Genomic DNA, 23,467 nt, shown 5'->3' on the forward strand with positions numbered 1-23,467 from the left:
CATAGGCTTCATTGATCTGAAATTAACTTTTCCTTTTCAAGACAGAAGCACACGAGCTTAGTTCAGTGAGGACTACAATGAGTCAGTTCAAAAAAGAAATACAAAACCTGTTGTAATTGAAATAAAACATTCGGAAAAAATCGAATCCAATAATAATACAGCTAACCTAACAGAACTATTGAGAAATGTTATAACACTGCACAAAAAATGACAGTTCTGTCATGATTTACCTGCCCTCATATTGTTCCAAACCTCTGTTTCTTTGTTTTCACAAAATAAGATATTTTGAAGGTTTGGAGAACCAAGCAATATTGGAGCCCATTGACTATTGTGTGTGAGAAATAAAGTTGTACAGATTCGCAGCAACATAAACAGGAGTAAATGAGAACAGAAATGTGATTTTGGGTAAAATGAAGTCAGTATCACCTTAATCATTTGGACAATACCATAAGAAAATACCAGCATTAACATCGGCAGCATCAGTTTATGTAATATGTAATACTGTGTCCGAGTTCAAAGACCCATGTTTGTCTTTTAGCAGTATTATCTGTACTGAATAGAGAATAGAATTGGACACTGACACTATTGATGATATTGATCCCTTTTAACACCCACAGGCATGTTGGGATTGTCGTAACCCATCTCTACTGAGAATTCAGAATATAAAAGCACCAAAGCCAAAAGATGATTGACAATATTAGCAGATAATCTCTCTTTCAGACTGACCCCTAAAAGTCGACTGTTGAGTGTTGATAGCTGACTTCACACGTACATCATTTGCTTATGAATTATATTTGCTTTCATGCCAAATTGACTCCTGGCTTCAGCTCTAAATTTCATTTGACTGCTTCTCAAGAGCAGAATGCAAGTCAGTTTCATTTTAAGCAAGAGAAATCTCTTCTTTTGGAGATATTATTCAGGCACACTTCCCAGTTCTGTTCTGGTCATCAACATTTTAGACACTAAAACCACAGGCTTGTTTTGTACTACCTACCCCACACTAAATTGAGCTTGTTTCCATACCAACCAATGATATATAGGGTTGGACAAAGGCTTAGGTTTAAGGTTGAGACTTAAGCTATGTTCTTCTAAGACAGATTTCCCTAAGCTAAATTATTAAAGTAGTGTGTGGTTAAGGAGTAAGAAAAAACTGTAAAAACGACAAAATTTGTCCAGGAACCTCCTATCCTTTTCCCACTGTGTTTCTTCCTACTTTCCTTTATGTTTTGATTATCTTAGGGGAGAGCAATATTACTGATAATCAAATCATGTAGCCTACAATTATGATAAAGTTGCATTGGTATTTTATTTACTTTATACATGTTTTTAAATAATCATAAAATTATTGATCTAATGCATTTTCCCTAGTGATTTTATTTATAAAGATCAAATTAAAAAAATCATACTAATAGCTTTTTATTAAAATGTTCTTCTGCTTCTCCTTCCTAAAAAAATGACCAGGTCTGTTGTATTTTTATTGTTAATAAATCTTAAACTATAAACAATAGTCAGATCATTTATATTTAGGCATTTAAAAGACCATTATATACATAATAATAATAATAATAATAAGAAGAAGAAGAAGAAGAAGAATATAATAATTCAGAAATGTGTCAAATTAATACAAAAATGACATAAAAGTATCAAATGATTTCAGCAAAAATAATAAAACAAAATCATAAGCTTCTAAATGAGAATAATACAAGGAGTTTAATGACTTGTATTATTTAAATTCTAATTTAAATTTATGACAGGTGTGATTAATCATGATTATTTGTGCATGACAAGAACAATCACGACTAATCACCGAAACCAGAGAATTTTTTTAAATCAATTTTCAATATCACAGAAAACACAACACTCGCTACAATAAAAAACAGGTTTACTAGCAGCAAGTATAAAACATTTTTATGCTAACCACAATGTGTTTTTCTTACCCATAAAACAATTTTGGTCACCACTTGATATCTAATGCGGAATTTGGGTTCTGAAGCAGAAAAGCAATGTGATCTGAATATTTTTTAGCTGACGTAAGCTGGCAGAGAGAGAATGTCAGGCTTCTTTCCCCTTTGTAGTCCTCATATCCAGGAACCCAGAACATATTTCTGAGGCTTTGGGGCATTACAAAGACCGAATGGCATTATTTTGTAGCTGCAAAGGGGTGTGTGGGTGAAGACTGCATTTTAATCCAAGTGCGTGCTGAACTTTCCACCCTTACTTCCCTCTCATAAAGTGCCCTGTTTAGGGTGTCTGTGCTTCAGGCAGATATTCATACCGCCTCATTTCAGCGGGTGTCACTGATGATTTCTAGTGAGAACCCTAAAGCCGCTCTTAAAGTGTTATGTGCCTCTACAGCTGGCAGATTCCTGAAGGTTGTCAAAATGGCAATTTTGGGGAAGGCGATCGACTCACTGATATCTAATGCGGAATTTGGGTTCTAACAAGCAGAGAAAAGCAATGTGTTGATCTGAATATTTTAGAGCTGGCACGTTTAATTGCTGGCAGAGAGAGTATGGCTTCTTTCCCTCACCCGTCCTCATATCCAGAAATGTCTATTAGCATGTCATCAGTATTCTGCAGGTAGCAGAGCTGGCAACAACAAAGTTTGTTTACAGAACATATTTCTGAGGCTTTGGCCCTTCAATCGGCATTACAAAGAATTATCAGAATGGCACCCAAAAATATACCTTTGTAGCTGCAACAGGGGTGTGTGGGTGAAGACTGCATTTTAATCCCAAGTGCCCGGCCAGGCGGCTGCTTCAGTGAGCCACGTGCTGAACTTTCCCCTACCCTCACTGGACTCCCTCACTTACTAAGCCACTCGGAAACAAACTGCCCTATTTAGGGTGTCTGTGCTTCAGGCAGATATTCATACGCGCCAACAGATCATTTCAGCTCTCGGGTGTCACTGATGATTTCTAGTGAGAACCCTAAAGCCGCTCTGTTACCTAAGTGTCTGACAGTTGGCAGATTCTCAAGAGTGGGTCTTCCAGGTCTCGCCAGCCGGCAAGGACTCTAAAGGCTAAGCAGATGGCTCCTGGATGGGACACCAACCCCCGATGTGATGAAATGCTCCTGCGGGCAGCTGCCAGGCGGTCGGTAAGGCATGAGTTGGTTGGCGGTTGGGCTGTGAAATGGCAACCGAAGAGGCTTCCTCCTCTAGGCATCATAGAAGCGATGGGCCATTTTTCCGCCTGGGAAGCATCTGCCATGGACACCAGGATGCTATCTGGACAGCTCTCACAATCATCCTCGCCATGGCTACACAAGCACAGCCATCAAACAGCCCCTGGGTGTTGCAACAAGGGTGAGTGACTTTGGAGGACAGTAACAAGTGATTAGAGAGGGGAAAGGGCTCTCTAAACAGCCTCAGAATATGTTGATATAGCAGTTTAGGAATTAGCCTTTAGAGCAAAGGGCCCGCTGCGAGTCTGCCCGCTTGGTGATCGTGGACTCTCACTCCGCACGAAAGCCACCGCCAAGGCGTCGCCCAATTCACCCTCAAGCAGAGCATCTTCGAGTATGATAAACGTCAAACCTCACCCGTCAGCAGTAAATGTCTATTAGCATGTCATCAGTATTCTGCAGGTAGCAGAGCTGGCAACAACAAAGTTTGTTTATCTGCTGCAATTAGAGTCAGGAGTCCGCTGCTCAAACATGGTCGTTTACGAACAAATATACCACATTAGGGGACTCAAACACCAGACACTCGCCATTCAGGAGGGCCGATGCGTCGATGCAGATAACAGGGCTGTTCAACATCTGCTTCTAGATTAGCCATTAGTTCGGCCCTTCAATCGCTCACGCAGGAGTATGCCCGTGTATGCTGGAGTCTTGGAAGGGCCGGTATATCTCCACCGTTGTGTGAAAATTTCTCCAATATAAGACTTGGATTTTACCCGACCCCACCAACAGTGCGCGCAGCCTATCTTTGTGATTCACTCGGAGACCTGATATATATGTGCCTGGGATTACACGCTTGTAAGTACCTGCATATTGCCTGAATTATCAGAAAAATGTTCACCCAAAATTATACCTTTATTTACCCTCATGTCCTTCAAACTTGTATGACTTATCATTCCACAGTTAGGTGTGTGTATATATATAGGTTGCCCTGGGAACATATATATATTTGGACACAGGCGCAGTTTATTATTATTTCAGCTGCTCTCCAAAACATATTTTTTTGACATTAGTTACTGTTACATAATGAATATGGGCTTAAAATGCACGCTCTGATCTTTAATTTGAGAGAATTACATCAAAATTGGAGGAAAGATTAAAGAGTTATGGTTCTTTAATATGTACCTTTCCCTTTTTCAAGGAAACATAAGTTATTAAACAATCGCCTCAAAAGCTGTTGCATGGACAGGCGTGGGTTATTTCTTTGGCTTAAAAAAAATAAGCAATTCCATTAGAGAAAGTGCCATTAGGAGTGGCCAAATCAACAGCCTAGTACTTTCTGAGAAAAAAAAAGAATGCACTGGTGAGCTCAGAAACTTAAAATAGAGCATGGGCATCCATTGAGGACAACAGTGGTGGATGATCCTCTCCATGGGAGAAAAAGCGTTTCTCAAGATTTAGCTGAGAAAAGAACACTCTCCAGGAGGTGGACGTGGAACTGTCAAAGTCTGCAATCAAAAGAAGACTTCACAAGATCCAGTGCAGAGGGTTCACACAAGGTGCAAACAAGGCCAGATTGTCACAAACATAAAAAAAAATCCTTACCACTTCTAGGAAAAACATTATTTGAATGGCTGGCATTAAGATTAACCTGTACCAGAATGACAGGAAGAAAAAAAGTACGCAGAAGGCTTAGAACAGTTCACGATCCAAACATCATTTGTGAAACAGTGGAGCAGTGTGATGGCATGAGCATGGCTTCCAGTGGCACTGGGGTATTAGTTTATTGATGGCATGACAGAAGATAGAAGTAGCCGGGTGAATTCTGAAGTGTATAAGGATATACTATATGCTTAGATTCAGCAAAATGCAGTAAAGTTGATTGGATATTGGATGATGTTTCAACAGTGGAAGATGACAAAACGTACAGCGAAAACCATCCAGTTGTTTGAGTTTTTGAAGGTTAAAAAGTGGAATATTTCTCAGTGGTCAAATCAATCACCCGATCTCGACCTCATGGAGCAGCATGTCACTCGCTGAAGGCAAAACTAAAAAAAGAGAGACCCACAAAGTAACATAAACTGAATTCAGCTGCAATAAAGGCCTGGGAAAGCATCACAAAGGATGAAACCCAGTTTTTAGTGATGTCCATGAGTTCCAGACTTAAGGCAGTTGATGCCTTCAAGGGATTCTAAACAAAATATCAACATTTTACTTTTTTATTTATTTATTATATTTGTACAATTACATTTAAACCCCTGTTAATATGTTATTTTATTTTATAAAATATGTTATTTTATATGTTATATTTTTGTTTTATAGTATAAAATAACTCAGACTATTTAATTATAGTCAGTCTTTTTGTGCAGTTTTTTGTATCATTTATTCCTTTGATAATTAAAAGTATTTGTAATAATACAATATATATATATATATATATATATATATATATATATATATATATATATATATATATATAATATGATAATAAATATTATAATTACAAAACTACTAATATATGATCTAGATAATATTGCATTCGTACCATACCGAGTGTATTTATTTATTTACTTTTACGCTATTGTACCGTATACACCTAGAGAAAAAAACCTGGAGAAATCATGCCCTACCATATGTTTCCTACTCAGGCAGTATTTTGCTTTAAAATGTTCTTGAAAGCTATTTTATGCTTTAGCCAGTTTGAAAACTGTTTGTTTTTGTTTCATTTTCTCTGTTGTGCTCATTGCTTTATTGACCACTGTTTCTCTCGAGTCCACTTACTGAAGAAGTGTAGTAGCCTTTCTTCTCTTTGACTCATTTGCGAGTGTGCACTGAAGCTCAGATGAAATAGTGTAAAGTCTCTTGCTCAGTTATGGAAATGTCTGAAGCTAAATGACACGATGCTTAATAACAGTGCTCATATATATGGAACGATGACAAATTGCAATCTTAAATCAACACTATGAAGTTTTCTTAAAACTCAGGGACAATGCTAAGACTACCAGGGAATGTGAAAATTGATTTCCAGGCAGCTCTGTGAGGGCTGAGCTGAGAAAGAGACAATTCAGACATATTCATTTGAGCAGCGTCAATCATCAAAAACAGCAGCAAGGCTCTGACCGCTGCTGTCAAACGGAGAGGCTTTACTGAGTTATTTTAAATGAACGGGAAACTAGAATATGGCTCAATTAAAGACACTGTTGTTTGCCTACAGTGACGACAAGGCACTTTTGCTTTAGAAGACATTAAAAACAAGGCAGACTATCATGATGTGTTGAGTCTTTTTTCTTCTAGGGTCGATGAGGAGAAAATGAATACATTGAATACAGAAATATATAAATATTGCTTTGAGCAGAAACACATTTGACATTTGGATGCATTTTGTACCGGCCTTCATCACTTTCAAAAGCAGGGGATATTGCATATTGGTTTTAGCATGAAGTCACATGAGTCTAACTGCAGTCTAACAGTGCCACGCCTCTAGGTCAGAATGAGCAGCAGCTCTGTGGTAGGGAGGAAGAGCTGAAATTTATATTGGAGAGGTGTTATACACGGGGGAGCATTTAAACGCCTTTCTGCTGAGACCAAACAGCCAGTGGCGTGTTGCAAGCATTTGAAATGAGAAGGTGGTTTTATGTTTTGTGTGCGTTTATGTGAGAAATCATAGATTTTATGTGTATCACAAATTTTGTGATTAATTTGAAGTTTTCACAGCGTTTGGGGTTCAGAAACCTGCTGTAATATTTAAAGCACCCCTATTATTGGTAATGAAAGGATCTACTAATTATTTTTCCAAACCCCTCCTTTGTGTGATGCAAATCTGATTTGGTGATCATTTTTATTTCATCACTCCTTTAATGCCAGATGAAACAAATTTGAGAGCGCAGTGCTGCTTTTTGCACAGCGTTACTGGGGGCGCTATTTTTACCAAAAGTGGCACCTAGTGAAAAAGCATTTTCATTCAGAACGACACCGAAAGACAAAAAGTGGGTGGGCAATATGTTAATTTGATTTGAAATGATTTGTTCTAAATATGACCCGTTTTCAGTGGTTCGACTGTTCGATGTAATAAAAATTTCAATTTCAAATAAATGCAACTTTTAAACTGTCTATTCAGCAAAGAATCCCGAAAAATCCGTGTACCCCAGTTTTCACAAAAATATTAAGCTGTTGTTTCAACATTTTGCAAGGTTGAGAGGCAGCGTTATTAAAAAAAGATATTGGCTCTTTAGAGAAGATGCTTTAGAAAAAAAAATGCATTGTAAACCCAATTAGATTTTGTATTATGTAATTTTTTCTCTTGTTTTATTTTTGTACTGTTGATTATTTTCTCATCCAGGTTTTTTGCGGAAGATGTCTCTTCTGAGAAAACACCCCTGCAAACAAAAGCCGTTAGCTATTCAGCCAGTGTTCGTACAACTAAATGCCTTTATGTGATGTCTCTATGAAACTTTCAGACTTTCAGAACCTGCGGTGTAATTTAATAACCGGATAGACTAATTTCTCAAATGGCTTCATTCTAGTTGAGTCCTGGACTGAATGTGTTTTACCTTGAAGAGCCAATCCAAACATTATAAGCATGAGTTGATTCTCATCCAGACTTATCATAGCATGAAACTGCTGATCCAGAGTTGTTTCTACATGGCAGTCATGGTCATAATCATAATGACAGGTGAAGCAGAAGCTGATCACAGACCAGCATTCCTCATTTGTCAAGATTACAGATCTAAGTCTAATGAGCCTCCTATTCTCCCAGATGAATTAGATGAAAGTGTTTTGGTTCTATTCTCTCTGCTTTGTAATCAATGCAGACTTTGTTTGCTTGCTGTCAATTACACACACACACATACATATTTCTCCCGTGCAAAATACATTTCAAATAAATGCCTATTAACTGGCTTATTGGCCATTGCCTGTTTATGACTACTTACAAAGTTTATATTCTGCACGTTCATATTCTACATCCTTAATACCACCAGTAACTAAATTGAACAGCTAATAATTATTTAGCAGAGTATATTAAGGCAAAAGTCATAGTCAATGGCTTGTTAATAGTAATAATTGGTCACCATATTTTATATTAAAATAAAATGTATATTTACATATATGAAAAAACAACCAATCAATCGTATTTTTGTACTATGTGTAATACATTAATTGGATTCAATATTACATCAAATGCTAAAAATATAAAATATAAAAAAATTCTGAATTATATTTTTAACATTTTAACTTCTTCAACTTTTTAAATATTTATTATTTATTATTATAAACTTATTATAACTCTCTCTCTATCTTTCTCATTATAGGACAGTGCAACCATGCAGTTTTGTGCCAACAAATTGGACAAGAAGGATTTTTTCGGGAAATCCGATCCCTTCATGGTCTTCTATAGAAGTAACGAAGACGGCACGTAAGTGACCTACCTTGAGTTAAAAACCCCACATCTGTGTGTTAATCATAGGTACTGTGAAAGGAACATCTCCCATGATACCCAGCGCCCACCCTCACTCCCAGACTGGCAAAACATTTTAGTGCTCTTTGGGAAATTTATGGTCTGAAAATGACTCTCTGTGTGTGGAGGAACAGGAAAAGGCCTTCTATCCTGGTCTACCCCAGAGTTTTCCATCAAAGCCTCTTTACTTAAGTGACCGTGGTTTCATGTTTTCAAGAGCCATAATGTAGTTTGCCCATTTTGTCTTTTAAAGCAAAAATACTCAACAGAGTAGCTAAAATAGCTGTGCTGAGGCTCAGAGGAGTCAGACTGTGCTTTAGCAGGTTTAAGATTTTTTAATGATGCTGTTGGGCACAGATGAAGGGGCTAATTATCAAATGTTAAATAATCTCTGTTATAGAATGGAAAATACTTTTTATAGATTGAAAATTGTGCAACAGCGCAATTTCAAATACCCTTGAAAATCAATTTTTTTCATCACTCCAAAAATGTGATGAGTGTAACTGATGTTGTAGTCCATATGGTTTGTCAGCTTTGACCATTATGAAATAAGCACAGCAGGTGGCTGATGTCAGTCATGTTCAGGTTTTTCTCAGACATTATGCAGTGCCTTCACATCTATGCATTTCTGTTTGTTCATTCCATATGAAGGTTTACGATCTGCCATAAGACTGAGGTGGTAAAGAACACTCTTAACCCTGTTTGGCAGCCATTCACCATTCCAGTCAGAGCTCTCTGTAATGGAGACTATGACAGGTAAGACACGCAGACCATTATTGACTTTTTTACATAACACCATAATGTTTCCCTTGTTAACCCTTTAACTCCCTAAAAGGAGTCAATGAAAAAAAAATCTTAATATATCTTATTATTGGAAATATAAAAGGTGACCTCAAGTTATATTACTTTTGTCTAAATCTATCTATCTATCTATCTATCTATCTATCTATCTATCTATCTATCTATCTATCTATCTATCTATCTATCTGTCTTTTTTTAATATGTGTAGTTGGAATATATGTCTCCAAGGAGACAGCAGAAGAAGTGCTTGAGATGAAATATGAGACAATTCAGTGTAGGCTTTTTGGAAAAATTTGCCTCTACCTACATACCTATACTGTACAATTAATTGTAAACTTGCTTGTTTGCTCACCTGGTACAGCATTGCACTTGCAATTCAATTCAATTCAATTCAAGTTTATTTGTATAGCGCTTTTTACAATGGCTATTGTTCCAAATTCAAAGTGCTCAGGTGGGAGTCCTGTGAGGCTCAAAAACTTGTAGATGCAAAGTCAAATGTTTTTCTAGCTCACCTTTGCTGTAGTTTAAAAAACACAAATATACCCACAGTGTGTAAGTTATACTAAGTTTTAATAAGTATATATTTAATAAGTATATAAATAATATTTATTTTGTGTTTTATGTTATGCCCTATGCTTTTAATTTTTTCTTTCCTTTATTTAATGCCATGAAAGGCATTGTACATTTGACATGCAGGACATACAAGTGTGATGTAAAGCATAGGCCAACCAGTATTTGCCTTTTAAAAGCTTGTGCAGGAGTGTTTGCATACAAAGATGATTTAACAGCAGATATAATGATATACCTAAATATGTATAGTGTGTTAAATTAGATCATAATAACTGCTTTTACAAAGCTGTTTTAGAGATGCCAGCAGATCGTCTCCATGGTAACCACAGAGGAACTGTTGAACTTGACCCTTGCCTCTATGTATTTGCTCAATAATACATTTAAATGTATTATACATCACATCAAAAGAGAGATACTGTACAGATAACATAGGACTTGGAGTGACGTCCCTGAGTATTAGTTTATGCTCCTCAGACATTTGACACAGCGAGGGTCACGACCCTGTTCTGAACGATCAGCTTGGGGAACCAAAACTGCTTTTCGGGGTTAATCTTCATGACTGGCGACACACTGCAGTACGGTGCTGAGATTTGCCACATGCCATGCTAAATCAGAAACATAGCATTTTAATGACATTTTATGGTGTCCTTGTTCAAAAATGATGGTCAAATATCTTCAACAATGGTCAGAGATGTGAGATTTGGGGTGGGACTACCTGTTTCTTCAACCAGTAGCAATGGAAACATGTTTCTAACAGTCAGTGTAGATCTTACACTTCTGGGGCCCTGTGGGCTGAGCGGTTATGAACGAATTTTGGCATTTGTTCATGTTTCACTCTGTTTCGAATCACTCTCACAGAAAGCATTTGCACTTCTGCGGCTCTGTAGCCTAAGCTTTCAACCATTTTTTTTTTGTATAGAGCAAGACTTTGACAACATTGACGTTAAATGATTTTACTAAATGTCACGTAGAAAAAATAATTAAAATAAATGATCATTCATGTTTTCATAACCACTGGTCAAATTCAAAAACGAAACTAAAATAAATCATCTTTGATAGCAAGGGGCCCCCCCAGGTGTTTTGGGGGCCCTGCACAGTTTACGTATTTTGAGTATGGGGAAGATCGGCACTGCTGACAGTCATTATTTTGGAAATTCCATTTTCTTCCACTTAAACAAATAGTAAAAAAATGTTGTTTTAACTTAAATGTGTTAATAAACAAGAGTCAACACGAAGCAAGTTTTGCTAAAATTGTACCTGAAAGATGGATCGGTACCAGCTGATCGTGATCCAGTTTGACCTCCAAAAGAGAATCTTTGCAAATTGCCTTTCCTAATAATCTTCTAGCTGGCAAGATCCACAACGAATGTGGCTAAAATAAACCACGTCTCACACCATGTCTACACCGAGCACAAGTGGAGCAACAAAACTCATTATAATCAGTGTTGCTGTATACGCTGAACACGATTGGGCTTGTTTTGGTTGTGAGTGGGCTACTTTTGAGTAGGAGATGGACAGGTTTTGTTACAGTGCCCTGGCAACCCTGGTTGCTAACAAGTGGTTATATCAAGGGTGACCATATGTGTCATTTTTCCTGGACACGTCCTGGCCAGGATTTTTATATTGCATCAAATATCCAATGGTTGGCTTTATTTTCTTGATTTCATACTTCACTTGCTAAAGGTAATAGTTTTGTAATAGGCATTGTACATAACTGACCAGTCATGGCATGTGAGGAGGTGGAATCAAGAGAGAATGGACTAAGTAAACAAGCTTACATATTTGCTGTATTCGACTTTAAGTGGCACTGCACATAGCGCTTGTGGTACTTTGATATCAAACACCAATTGGTCTGTGAAGCACAAACAAAGCCAAAAGTTGATTGTTTTGAAAATAATGAAACACTGGCCATGATGTGTCTAACAAAAAGAGTATGTATAACCACCCCAAGTTATATCAGACAACGTAAGTTGACTATATAAACTCATCTACTCACTGGTCAACTCTCACTATGTTGTTGTTAATAATTATGCTCTTGCAAACTTATATAAAGACAGAGCTCATTTTATGCAGTAACCCTAAAATCCACAGTAAAAATTTAAAATTGTGTTGGTTTTTTAAGATTTTCAAAGCATGTGATGCGCATGTATAGTTTTACTGGGAATGAGTGAATGATGACAGCTTTTTAATTTTTCTGTGAATTATGCCTTTAACTCTGTGCTTCAAATCCCGAGATGCCTATTTCATTTATAAATATAAAATGCTTTCAGCACATCTCTTTCTGTATCCAGCTGTCTTCTCTGGCTCATCATATTGCAAAACCTTGGCACTCCACCTATCAGCCACGGCCATATCTTTAACAGGCCATACACATCATGAAAGAGCGTTAACAGTGGGGAAATAAACCAGGACAGTGAATATATATGGAACATAAATTACATGATGTTGCAGTGCCACCACAGGCGGTTGTCTCCTGGGGAACTGTGCGATCTGTGTGAATGAAGTTCCCAAAGAGGACGACGTCAATACATCACCGACGCCATTTATGTAGACGGTAACAAATTATAGCTCCAGAGCCCATTAAAATAGATGTCAGTGTGCATCCATTCTATTCTGAGCTTCAAAAGAGTAGATGCGAAACATCCCCCACACGTCTTCATGGTTTTATTCTGATCTCAATTAATTTGAGACGGTAATGAAATGAATCACAGATGTTTTACTTTAGACTAAGAATAAACCTTGGGGAGGATATATGTCTTGTTTTATCTAGGAAAACCTTAGGCTAAAGTTTTTCGAAATTTCCAGAGGAATCAAATTTCCATAGAAAATGACGACTGTCAAGCAGAGTTTGAAAACGCAGCTCAAAATATATCAATGTTTTATCAAGAGACTACCACAGTTCTGCAATAAACACTGGTGTTGACATGCGATGTGGCTTTCCGATCCCACACAACATGTTTTTCATGCAACGCCCGAAGCGATGAGAAGCTCGAATGAACGTTTTGGTTTGAGGTCAGTGCATGGGAATTAAAAACAGTGTTGGATTGTACCTTCAGCCTTCAATGTCTTCTGCACAGCTCCTTCTCCGCCTCCCGTCCTAGCTGTTTGGGCTCAGAGCGCAATCTATTTTCTTCTCCTCTGTTGTGAGGCTTGATAGACAGCTGCCTAGGGAGCCGTCTTGGCGGCTGCACTCTCTTACTGTCAGGGAACATGACGCCCAGGTGACAGATGCTCAGAGAGGTGCTGACTCACTACTTTGAAGATAACGAACGTCAAAGGACGCTACCGCCCACAATCCCACGGAGGGAGCGTGGTTTTGTTGCTTCCTCGACTACAGGAGATTTTCTGATATATTGCATTTGCTTTGCCTTACTGGTGAGGTAGGCAAAACTTTTGCCTGCAAGTCAAGTAGCAATGTTGAGGTGAAAAGTTTTTCAGATTGAGTTTTTCTTTTTCAGTATAGGTGTTCCCCTTTGTGTCATCATTCTCATGTTGTTCCAAACTTGCATGTGAAACTCTAAAAAATATATTTTTTAAATAATGTTTTGTCTACATATGTTGGCCGAAAAAGCTAGAAAAACTGACTGGAGCAGTAGCTTTTAAAAGATACATATATGTGCAAGTTAGGTTCTAAATTTTTTGTGTGAGCTATTTCTTTAAATCTGACTCTCACTTTTGGTGTAAAAGGGCCTTTATAGTTGCCAAAAATATAACAAACTTTCTTTCTTCCTGTCTTAATGCATTACTTTTAAATGTAACTTCCCAGGAAAGGTGTACCTTTTGATAATGTACCACCCCAGTGACTGCTTTTGTTCCTTTTTTTCTGAGCGTGTACAATAAAAGTCAGTGGTGTCCAAAGCACTGCATTCAACAAAAGAAACAAAAGTCTCGCAGGTTTGGAACAACGCGAAGGATATTAACTGCTCTCAGCATGCTTTTTCAAATTTACGGATATCGAGGGACATATTAGCCCACTCATTTGTTTACCCCAAAGTAAACATCAAGACAACTCAGCAGAACTGAGCGAGCCACCTCATGACATTCATTTGTGCTTTTATTCCAGAAACACTGTGCCCTCTGGGCATTGACTCAGTGTAATCATAAGAATTATTCACTTTCTCCATAAATGGCTGTAATGATTTGCGTGGGAGTTCTGGACTGTTTGCAGACAGGAAGTAAACAGGAACAGATTTTTGTTTTGCCGGTCTATAGAGTTTTCTGTAATGCCTCTCAGTTGTGCTAATGAGCAAGCTTTAAGAGGCTCTCATTAATATGGGCAGTAGCTCACTTTATTTTTTCAGCCAACCTTGTTGATGTAAGCCGTTGAGTGAACACCTGCCACAGGATGCATTCACCAACCTGCGCTCCTTTTGTTTAATTGTGACTGATGACTCAATTTAGGCCTTAGCAGCAAGAGACCAATCAAAGCATGGTGAAAGATGTAGACTTGCACCGGATTCTAAATTGATTAGCCTCGGAATCCTGCTAAATCTGCACAACCTAATCTTCACTATTTTCCTAGAACAGATTGATTTTGTCTCAGTTACCTATTGCGTACCTAAATACATTACAATGACCACCTTTAACTTTTAATCACCTTTCCGGTCAAAGACGTTAATGTTGATTAATATTAAATGTGCTAAGAGGACATATAGACGTATAGAACTGAACTGACCAACTAGTTGTTAATAACATATTTAAACACACATCAGAAATGTGTCTTCTTCTGTATTTAAGATGCAAAAAACAACTGTCAAAGAAGTCTTAACCACAAACAACAAACAAGGACTTGCATTTGCTTCTCAGTTCCGTACAATTTTAAGCTTTTCTTGGTTCATTGCGTGTTTTACATGCAATCTCTCTCTTGCTAATTCAGATTAGCATAGTTGGGTTTAAATTAATCTAGTTTATTTTAGTTCAGGACTCCATGTTCTAGTAGTTAGCAGTCTTTACGTAATCTGTGTTTCAGAAAGCCATTTTTTAAACAAAAATGAATTATTCTAGATTAGACCTACTCCTGGTTTAATTTAAACCCGGTTTGGGAAACTGCCCCCAAAACACCCAAATGCTTGGGTGCTTTTGTAACACACACACATATACACAAACAGATATCTTATTTCTGCAACAAACTACTTTATTAACTCCATAAATTGCCTAGCTTTATGAGCTAGGAACAAACGACGTGCCTAAAAGCGCTTGTAAATATGAGAACGTGGCAACATTGCAAGACAGCACTCGATAAACCAGAACATAAACAAAATGAGTCTTTAGCAAAAGAAATGGCAGATACAAAATGGCTAATTCTTCTTTACTGACTGCTGTTCCGTACAAACTAAATTTATGGGACATTTCAATGCGATTGTCACTCCTAAAACTTGTAGTGGGTACATGGCCATATTTACTTCTACATCAGCATGTGATATTTATTCCAACAGTTTTAAGCTTAAGTATTCCTTTCTCATCTGTAGATGTTACCTTTCTGTAAATTTATGTGATGCTACATTTAGATTATGTAATACATTTTAATACATTAATAAGATTTTAATCACAAGATTGTAACCATTACAATCTAACCATTTTAAAAGATATAAATGAATGTTGTTTAATGCTTTTTTCTTTAGCTACAACATCGACAAATGTATTCATTTATTTATTTTCCGTATATTTGGTGTTGCATCATTACCCTGTATGCATGGTAAACTCATCTCTGTTACAATTTATACGTAAATCCAATGTAAATTAAGCTCATTATAAAGTAAATATCTGTAAAAATCAAGTGCTAAAACAACGTAGACATTGCATGCAAATTCCTTGTGAATGTATTGATTTGTCATATACTGTATGCCTGGGCTTTTTCTGTTTTCCAGAACAATCAAAGTGGAGGTGTATGATTGGGATCGTGATGGCAGGTATGCTGACGACTGGCTTTTTATGCGATAACAAGGAAGAGTTGAAGTGACATTTGGCTGTAGTTAATCTGTGAATCTTTTGTTTTCAGCCATGATTTCATCGGTGAATTCACCACCAGCTACAGAGAGTTAGCCAGAGGCCAGAGCCAGTTCAACATATATGAGGTGAGATGTCAACAACCCAGAATATATTATCTTTAGAGGCCAGTTTTTTAGCAGAAGCAAGCATATATAAATCACTATATGGGAACAATGGCAATGGTATCAAAAACAGTTAGAAAGATAATAATTGTGATTTAAAGTTCCCCTGTTATGATTAATTGAAGCTGGTTTAGGGAGTCCACAACAACAGGCTGACATGCATGCAAGGTCAAACACTTTTATTGTCTCATATGCATTTATTTTTAGCTTGCTTGCTCAATGACTCCCAAACAATTTGCTTAACGATTAATTTTTACGAACCCATTAATCTGTTACCGGGGAAACCTCAGATTTTATTGCTCCAAAAGCAGAATCTAGCAGTGAATTTTCATTTTCATTCAGACCAACTCAAAAAGACCAACAAGCGGATGGGCAATATGCTAATGTTTGATGTTGATGTCAACATGGAAGGATAGCAGTTTGTCGTTGAGTCAATATCTTTATACTTATATACGGTGCACTTTCAGATTTAAAACTTTGCAGGTTGTTTTCATTCACTTTTACACACCCCACAAAAGGTCATTTTCAAAAATCCATGATAAAAAAAATCCATAATAGGCAATTTAATAATAATGATTTCTAAAAATCATTTGGAAAAATCATTAGAAAGCAGAATTTTCTTTTTTATTCAGTGCATACAGTTCAAAAGCTGACACATAAATCACTCATGAAAGCCAGTGGTCTTCTCTCTATACCCTCAAACTTTCTCTTTCTCAATGTGAAACCGTTTCCTCAATCTGGGAGACACAGTAAAAATGTTCTATGCATGAATCCTATGTTTTTGTTTTTGTTTTTGTTTCTAACTCTAAAATGAGATTCTTTTCATGAAAATTTCACACTCCTTCTTCAGCCACCCCCATCCACATGCAGTGTCGCAGGTATCTAAAAGTCTCCTCTTTGTTTTTCTCTGGTAATTGCTTGGACGGTACAGTCATCAAAGCCCTTGGGAAGTATGCAAATGAGGATTACTATAAGAGTGTTCCTGGGATTCTGAATTATTACAGTGATTTGCCATGTCCTCTCCAAAGGATGGGGTCTAATACAGCAAACATTCCCAGCACTCCTACCTCTGATGTGTTGATGCCAACACATCATCAACATTATAAAATATCTTATGTCAGATAAAGCAGGGATTCAGGTGGCTTGTGAAAATGTTGTTAGGAGCTGTGCATTCAGAGCTGATAAAACATTCATAGTGTCTCTTTGGGAGATAGCGGTTGCGGCTTAAAAGCGTCAAGTTGCTTCATTGTCCTTGGAATGAGTTCTGGTGTATTACCTAGGGTACAGCTATTACTGAACATAAGAGGTTGTTTTACCTGGAGCATTTGCAGAAAATTATGTAATTACATTGTAATAAAGTTATTACAGTGTAATAAAATGTTTTATTACAGCACATGACCTTTTTATACATCAAAGCGCTGTTAGATTTACATCTTATACATTTCCACTCTGTAATCTTACCTCTCAGGATTTTGTGAACCAGAAGGGGCGATGGGTCATGAGTCTACAGCCATTATGTTCCAAAACTCTTTTCATGGCCAGATCCTTGCATCCATCTGAGCACAAAAAGTCTATTTGAGCTATTGATTACTTTGTGTTTGGAGATGAATGGAGGATGACCAGGGGTTGGCAGTCCTTTCTTCTGTACTTCACCCCTTACAGCTAAGAGGTCACCTTGATGGTTCTACTTTCATTTGTGTGCTTTTTCAGCATCATTATCTGACAATTTTTTTCTTGCTCTGCTTTTTTCTTTCTTTCATTCCTTCTTCTAGAGACAATAATCTAGACCAAATCCATCTCCTTAGCTTCAATTCGTCAATAAAATGGATACAGTTAACTTTTTCATGTTTCTTATCAACATATACGTGAGATGTTATATATAGTGTAAGTAAGAATCATTGCTTACATAGAAAAGAAATTAAAGAACCACATAAAGTTAAGAAGGCAAACAGCACTTACTTTTTGCTGTCACTTACACTTGCAAAACAGAAAATTTATACCACCGACATAATGGTTTATAACTACCAATTTGCATTCTATTTTATTATATTATTGATAACACGTCATGTTTTTTATTTGGTTGCATTTGTGATATTAGACCACAAAACCAGTCTTAAGTAGCATGGTATTTGTATTGGTAGCAATATCCCAAAATCCATTTGTATGGGTCAAAAAAATGTATGCCAAAAATTAGGATATTAATTAGAGGTCATGTTACTTAAAGATAGTTTGTACATTTTCTGTTATAAATATATTTAAACTTAGTTTTTTTATTATTAATATGCATTGCTAAGGACATTTAGGCAGTTTTAAAGGCAATTTCCTAAAAATTTTGCACCATCACTCAAATATTTATTTCTTGGTCAAATATTGTCCGATCCTAACAAACCATACATCAGGCTTATGTATTCAGCTTATATGATTTATAAAACTGATAATTAAAACAAAATCTTTTTTTTTTTTAACCAAAATATCTTAAATGACAGAAAATTATTACTTTAATTTGTGGGTGAACTGTTCTTAATGCAAGTTTTTAGTTTGGTGCAGTATGATCTAAACGATGCCAAAATATCCAAATGCAACTGATAGTTTCTTAAAAATTGTGATACATTTTATAGACTGAGAAGAGGAGAAATTCAATGTGAAATCGCATTTAACTCACAGCAAGACTTTCTTATCTTCCACATCTTCCGCAGGTGGTGGCATTTTTCAAGGAAATGTAATTGTTTTTTGTTGGTTTTTTTTGTGGCACCAACCCTTGAGAGGAAAGGCTGTTTGTTATCCGTTTAATGAATCTAAATTCCACTTCCACCCAATCTCATCTGTCTCAACTTATTTTGATTTCTGATTCCTTTTCCAATGGCTCTTAGGTGGTGAATCCAAAGAAGAAGATGAAGAAGAAGAAATATGTAAATTCTGGCACGGTGAGTGGTGGCTCCGAGATGAAACCTAGGAAATAAATTTCACCACCGTGAGCGTGTATGCGCATGTGTATCGGAGCATACGCTCGAACACGCATGTATGCGCACACAGACAAAGCCTTTAATTACAGCCGTTTCCTGTGTTCAATTATGTGCTGGGAAAGGGAACGACATGCACAGTAGCTTTCAAATGTCTTCCCGCATTAATGAGTATCCCTTTTACACCCGTGCTAATTAAAACAAGTGGTAAAAACAAGAGAGAGCTTTGCTTCGTAGCTGAAAGGAGACGCTGTTTTCCTTTGACGGGTCCTTATAAAGCATTCTGCTTAAGCGCTTGTGCGTGTGGCTCATTGTAATCAACAAATAGTGGAAGCTGACTTTAAAATGGGGAAAATAGCCCAGCCTAGACACACGCATTAAACCAAATGTCACGCCACACTGAACAGCTGTATGCGTGTATGTGTGTGTGTGTGTGTAAGAGAAAGGGAGTGTGGGTGGATAGAGATCATGGAAGTGAATATGAAAGCAGGAATTTGTAGCATAGCAGATAATCTGATATGAGCATCATGCTTTGATTGATGGCTGTGCCAAAGTCGCCTTATTGCTCTATATTACGAGATCAGTCTGAGATCGTAGCTTCCCAGAGGGTCCGACACTTCGCCCACATCATTCACTGCCTCAGCTGAAACAAGTTGGATTAGGACAATTTCTAACACGACTGAATCGCATCAAGTGGCGTCATATTTTTCTACTGTTGTTGTGTTGTAGATTCAGTTTGTCTCTTTTGATCTGTTTTTGATGCAGGTGACACTGCTGTCGTTCTCAGTGGAATCGGAGTCGACTTTCCTCGATTACATCAAAGGAGGGTGAGTAGAGACACAAACACTTTTGCACAGGTGCTGAGAATCACACGTATTACTTATATATTGATATATATATATATATATATATATAGAAAATGTTTTCTGTTTCTGTATGCAGCCTATTTATCCCAATCAGATGTACACTATCTATATATATCTATATAGGAAGTCCATAACTCATTCAGGACATATATATATATACATATAGATTATTTTCAGGACCTGTGTCTCTAACCATACATTTTGTGACAGCGCCACCTACACTGGAAGATATAACGATGGCTGCAGTTTCAGGATCACAGCCCTTCAGTGGTTTAAAACATTGATAAAATCACGACTGCAAATTAAGAATGTCGTCGTAATTAATAAAACTAGCTCACAAATTCTTAATTTGTGGGAAATAATTATTAATTAATAATTAGCAGTTCTCAAAACTTAATAAGATATCGGTAAGTCACTCACAGTTGGATTGCTGCGCATGTCGTCCATCTTTAATTAGTGTTTTGTTGATCCAGTTCGGTAGGTGGCGCTGTTGCAAAAAACACTGGGTCCTAGAACTGCGGCCCTGAAACTGCAGCCTTCGCTTGTGCAGGAATACTCTTCTCTTTTGTTGTACTGAGCTTTGGCTGGCACTTTCATATAATTACCATTGCCATTTGACATAATATATCACAAAATAAATAAAATGTCATGTTAATGTAGGCTACTCTTGGCGGCCTTTTGGTGGCCACGAGGCCCTAAGTAGTCGCTTAGTTCGCTATGCCTTGTGCCAGCTCTGCATCTGCTTGAAGTTCTCCAAGGCTGTTTTACTGAATGTCACACGTCACATCAAATCTATAGATATACCTCTCGACGTTGGAGATTGTGTGACGAACATGTTCGAAATTATACAGGGTTTTTCTAAGAACTAGCGTTATCATTTCACACAGCCAGAATTCTTACCCTTTTTCAACTTTTGCCCTTGAAGAAAGTGTTTCAGCAATAGACCCATTTCAGCGTAACTTCTATTCCATCACGTATACCACGTGTATAATAGCTACAGACAGGAATTTTGAATTTGAACGTATACACTGTACTTTTGCATGTGGTTTGTCAAGCAGAATGCGATTTCTCACGAATATTTTGTTAATCCTAGAAAAGCATAGTCCTCATTTTGTCCAAACTACCGTTAACCATTAACTATCTTTAAAATCAGAAGGGAATTTCAACTAAAGCAAGACTTCCTGCACATTCTTCGGATTAAATGTCCAGCGACTAAAAGCACTAAAAGTGTGTTCAGTTTTATTAATGTCAAGATGAACGTGAATCATGGAATTTTTTTATAGCATTGGTTGATATACATATCACAACGGTTTGGAAATTAAATGTATGACAAATGCAGCTAAAAGGTTAAGGGGATAGTTCACTCAAAAATAAAAATAAAAAATGTCATCATTTATTCACTCCTGGAAAAGGCTAAAAGCAGCCAATTAACATAATTAACATAAACTCGTATTTCAGGGAAAGAACCAGACATGGGTGTCATGAAGGCTAATAAAATAATTTTAATGGGACAGAATTTTATATTTAACTTGCTAAAAAAAAAGAAAGGAAGTTATGTCAGCTGCCATGCCGATGACATGCAGTAGGTTGCAGTATTTACCTTTCAGCAAATTTGCCAAACGTTTTTACAGGGAAAAGAAGACGCTCAAATGTACGTGTTCAGTTACTATAAAAAAAGAAGAAAAAAATGTGTGTGTTTGATGTGAAAACCAGTGAGGTCTGTTCTAGAGCGCCACACACGTTGTTACACACTTTTGTAGCGATCACTAATTAGTTTATCTGTTATTTTTATCTGCCATCAGACTATCTGAGACTATATATATATACGTAGATGCGTAGATGCCTCATTAGTGACTTTCTATATTCCATATTGTAGCGGATATTGACTTCACGTCATTCACCATAATAATCACTGAATATTCGAAAGATGCCACAGTACTACAGAGCAGCTCAACGGCTCTGTGCAAACCTAAGTATGGTGAATGACGTCAAGTTCCCCCGTTCCAAGATGGCGGCTGCATCTATGTGCCTGGAGTGGCATAATGGGGAATCTATACATGTTTATGGTTGCCATAATGTGTTAGTATAGGTTGCATCTCACTTCAGATTTGACTGATAGACTAGACACCACAAGATTCATGCTTCCTAAAATTATCTGTGTTTTTTTATCTTATATATATATATATATATATATATATATATATATATATATATACACACACACACACACACTTGCACACACTTTTTCTCTTTTTATAGAGAAAATATTTACATATTTTATACATATTTTATTTTTATTATTTATGTGCTTGAATTAAGGTAACCATAGATATCCTACCGGGGTTTAATTTAAGCCACTGCGGTCAAAGACAAATAGTGTAATGACCATGAGCTGAAGACGAGAGTGGGGTCTAAGTTTTGAGTCTAATGCAAAGTGACATTTAGGTGAATCGCTGTCAGTTTCGACTGACTGCCCCGGCACGGGCAGCCCTGATAGGGTTAGAGGGTTTACTGCCGTTGGGTTGTGTAAACATCAGGAGAGTGCCCACAGGTTCATGCTCACATGGAGACAACACAATGAAATGTGGAGAAAACAACAGCGTGCGTGGGCTCGTGTGTGTGCGCATGAGTATTCATGGAGCTGCAGCATTGTGTTTCAGAGCGCACGCAGCATGTGGGATTGCTTAGTGGTCTGACAGACCATAAATTGATTAAGTCCTCTTCTAAATGAAAACAGGAAATTGCCACTTAGAAGAAGAACCCTCTGCATTATTGACAAATATTACTCTCTAAGTGACTGAGTTGGGAACAGCAACAGAGATGATGGCTAGAAGACGGAGAGAATTGGAACACATCACACCCGAGCTGCTCCAGTTTGGTATTAGATCAGCCACGACGAGAGCCAATCAAATCTAAGATCTCACCAAAGCTTGATGAAATGACCAGATAGCGCTATTTTAACTGAGAGAAATCAATTATGGCTCAGATAACATATTCTTCACACCCCCAAAACAAAAGAAAAGATAAAAATGTCATTATTTAAAAACGTGCATATTTTAAGACCATGAAAGTGTGTTTTGATCTTGCATGCACATCATGCACTTCATAAAACTAAATATGAACCTTTCATTTCCCACAATAGGAGCACAGGAAGATTTTCAAACACATTAAGATAAAACAAACAAAAATCGCTAACCTATTAATCATGAGACAGTTGAAGATCTTTTGGCCCTTGCCAGTGAAGAACTGCTATGCTGATCTCCGCATTCATTGCTGTGAGTGCGTGCACCTGATTAAGCATTGACCTTTACCTGCATGGAAGCACTCATGGCTGAGTGGCAGATAACCTGTTATAATGTGCTCCGAGTCTCTGGCCAGCCTGTGCATCCCACGCAGGACCGGTTTTGACATTTCTATTAAGGCAGATGAGATTGTGCTAGCCAGGGTAAGAGTCTATTGTGCAGAAAAAAGTCAAAGAAGAAGAGTTGAATTTGAAATCTGAGCAACATTGCTGCAGATGTGTGACCTTATGTGGTGGCTTTTTAATGATTCGAATACGTAGAATAGACAAAGCCATTGCTT

General features: G+C 37.3%; 1 protein-coding gene across 3 annotated transcripts in view; it reads left to right on the top strand.

The window, feature by feature from the left end:
* cpne5b (copine Vb) overlaps window positions 1-23,467 on the top strand; it is a 113,592-nt gene that overhangs the window by 68,750 nt on the left and 21,375 nt on the right. For all 3 annotated transcript variants that reach the window (XM_043252867.1, XM_043252865.1, XM_043252866.1), the window contains 6 exons: window positions 8,433-8,536; window positions 9,230-9,334; window positions 15,817-15,858; window positions 15,948-16,023; window positions 18,930-18,983; window positions 19,785-19,846. In XM_043252867.1, coding sequence (XP_043108802.1) covers window positions 8,433-8,536; window positions 9,230-9,334; window positions 15,817-15,858; window positions 15,948-16,023; window positions 18,930-18,983; window positions 19,785-19,846 — 443 coding nt within the window. The remainder of the gene's footprint in view (window positions 1-8,432; window positions 8,537-9,229; window positions 9,335-15,816; window positions 15,859-15,947; window positions 16,024-18,929; window positions 18,984-19,784; window positions 19,847-23,467) is intronic.

The sequence above is a fragment of the Puntigrus tetrazona genome, chromosome 11 (assembly GCF_018831695.1).
Source record: "Puntigrus tetrazona isolate hp1 chromosome 11, ASM1883169v1, whole genome shotgun sequence".
NCBI lineage: Eukaryota > Metazoa > Chordata > Actinopteri > Cypriniformes > Cyprinidae > Puntigrus > Puntigrus tetrazona.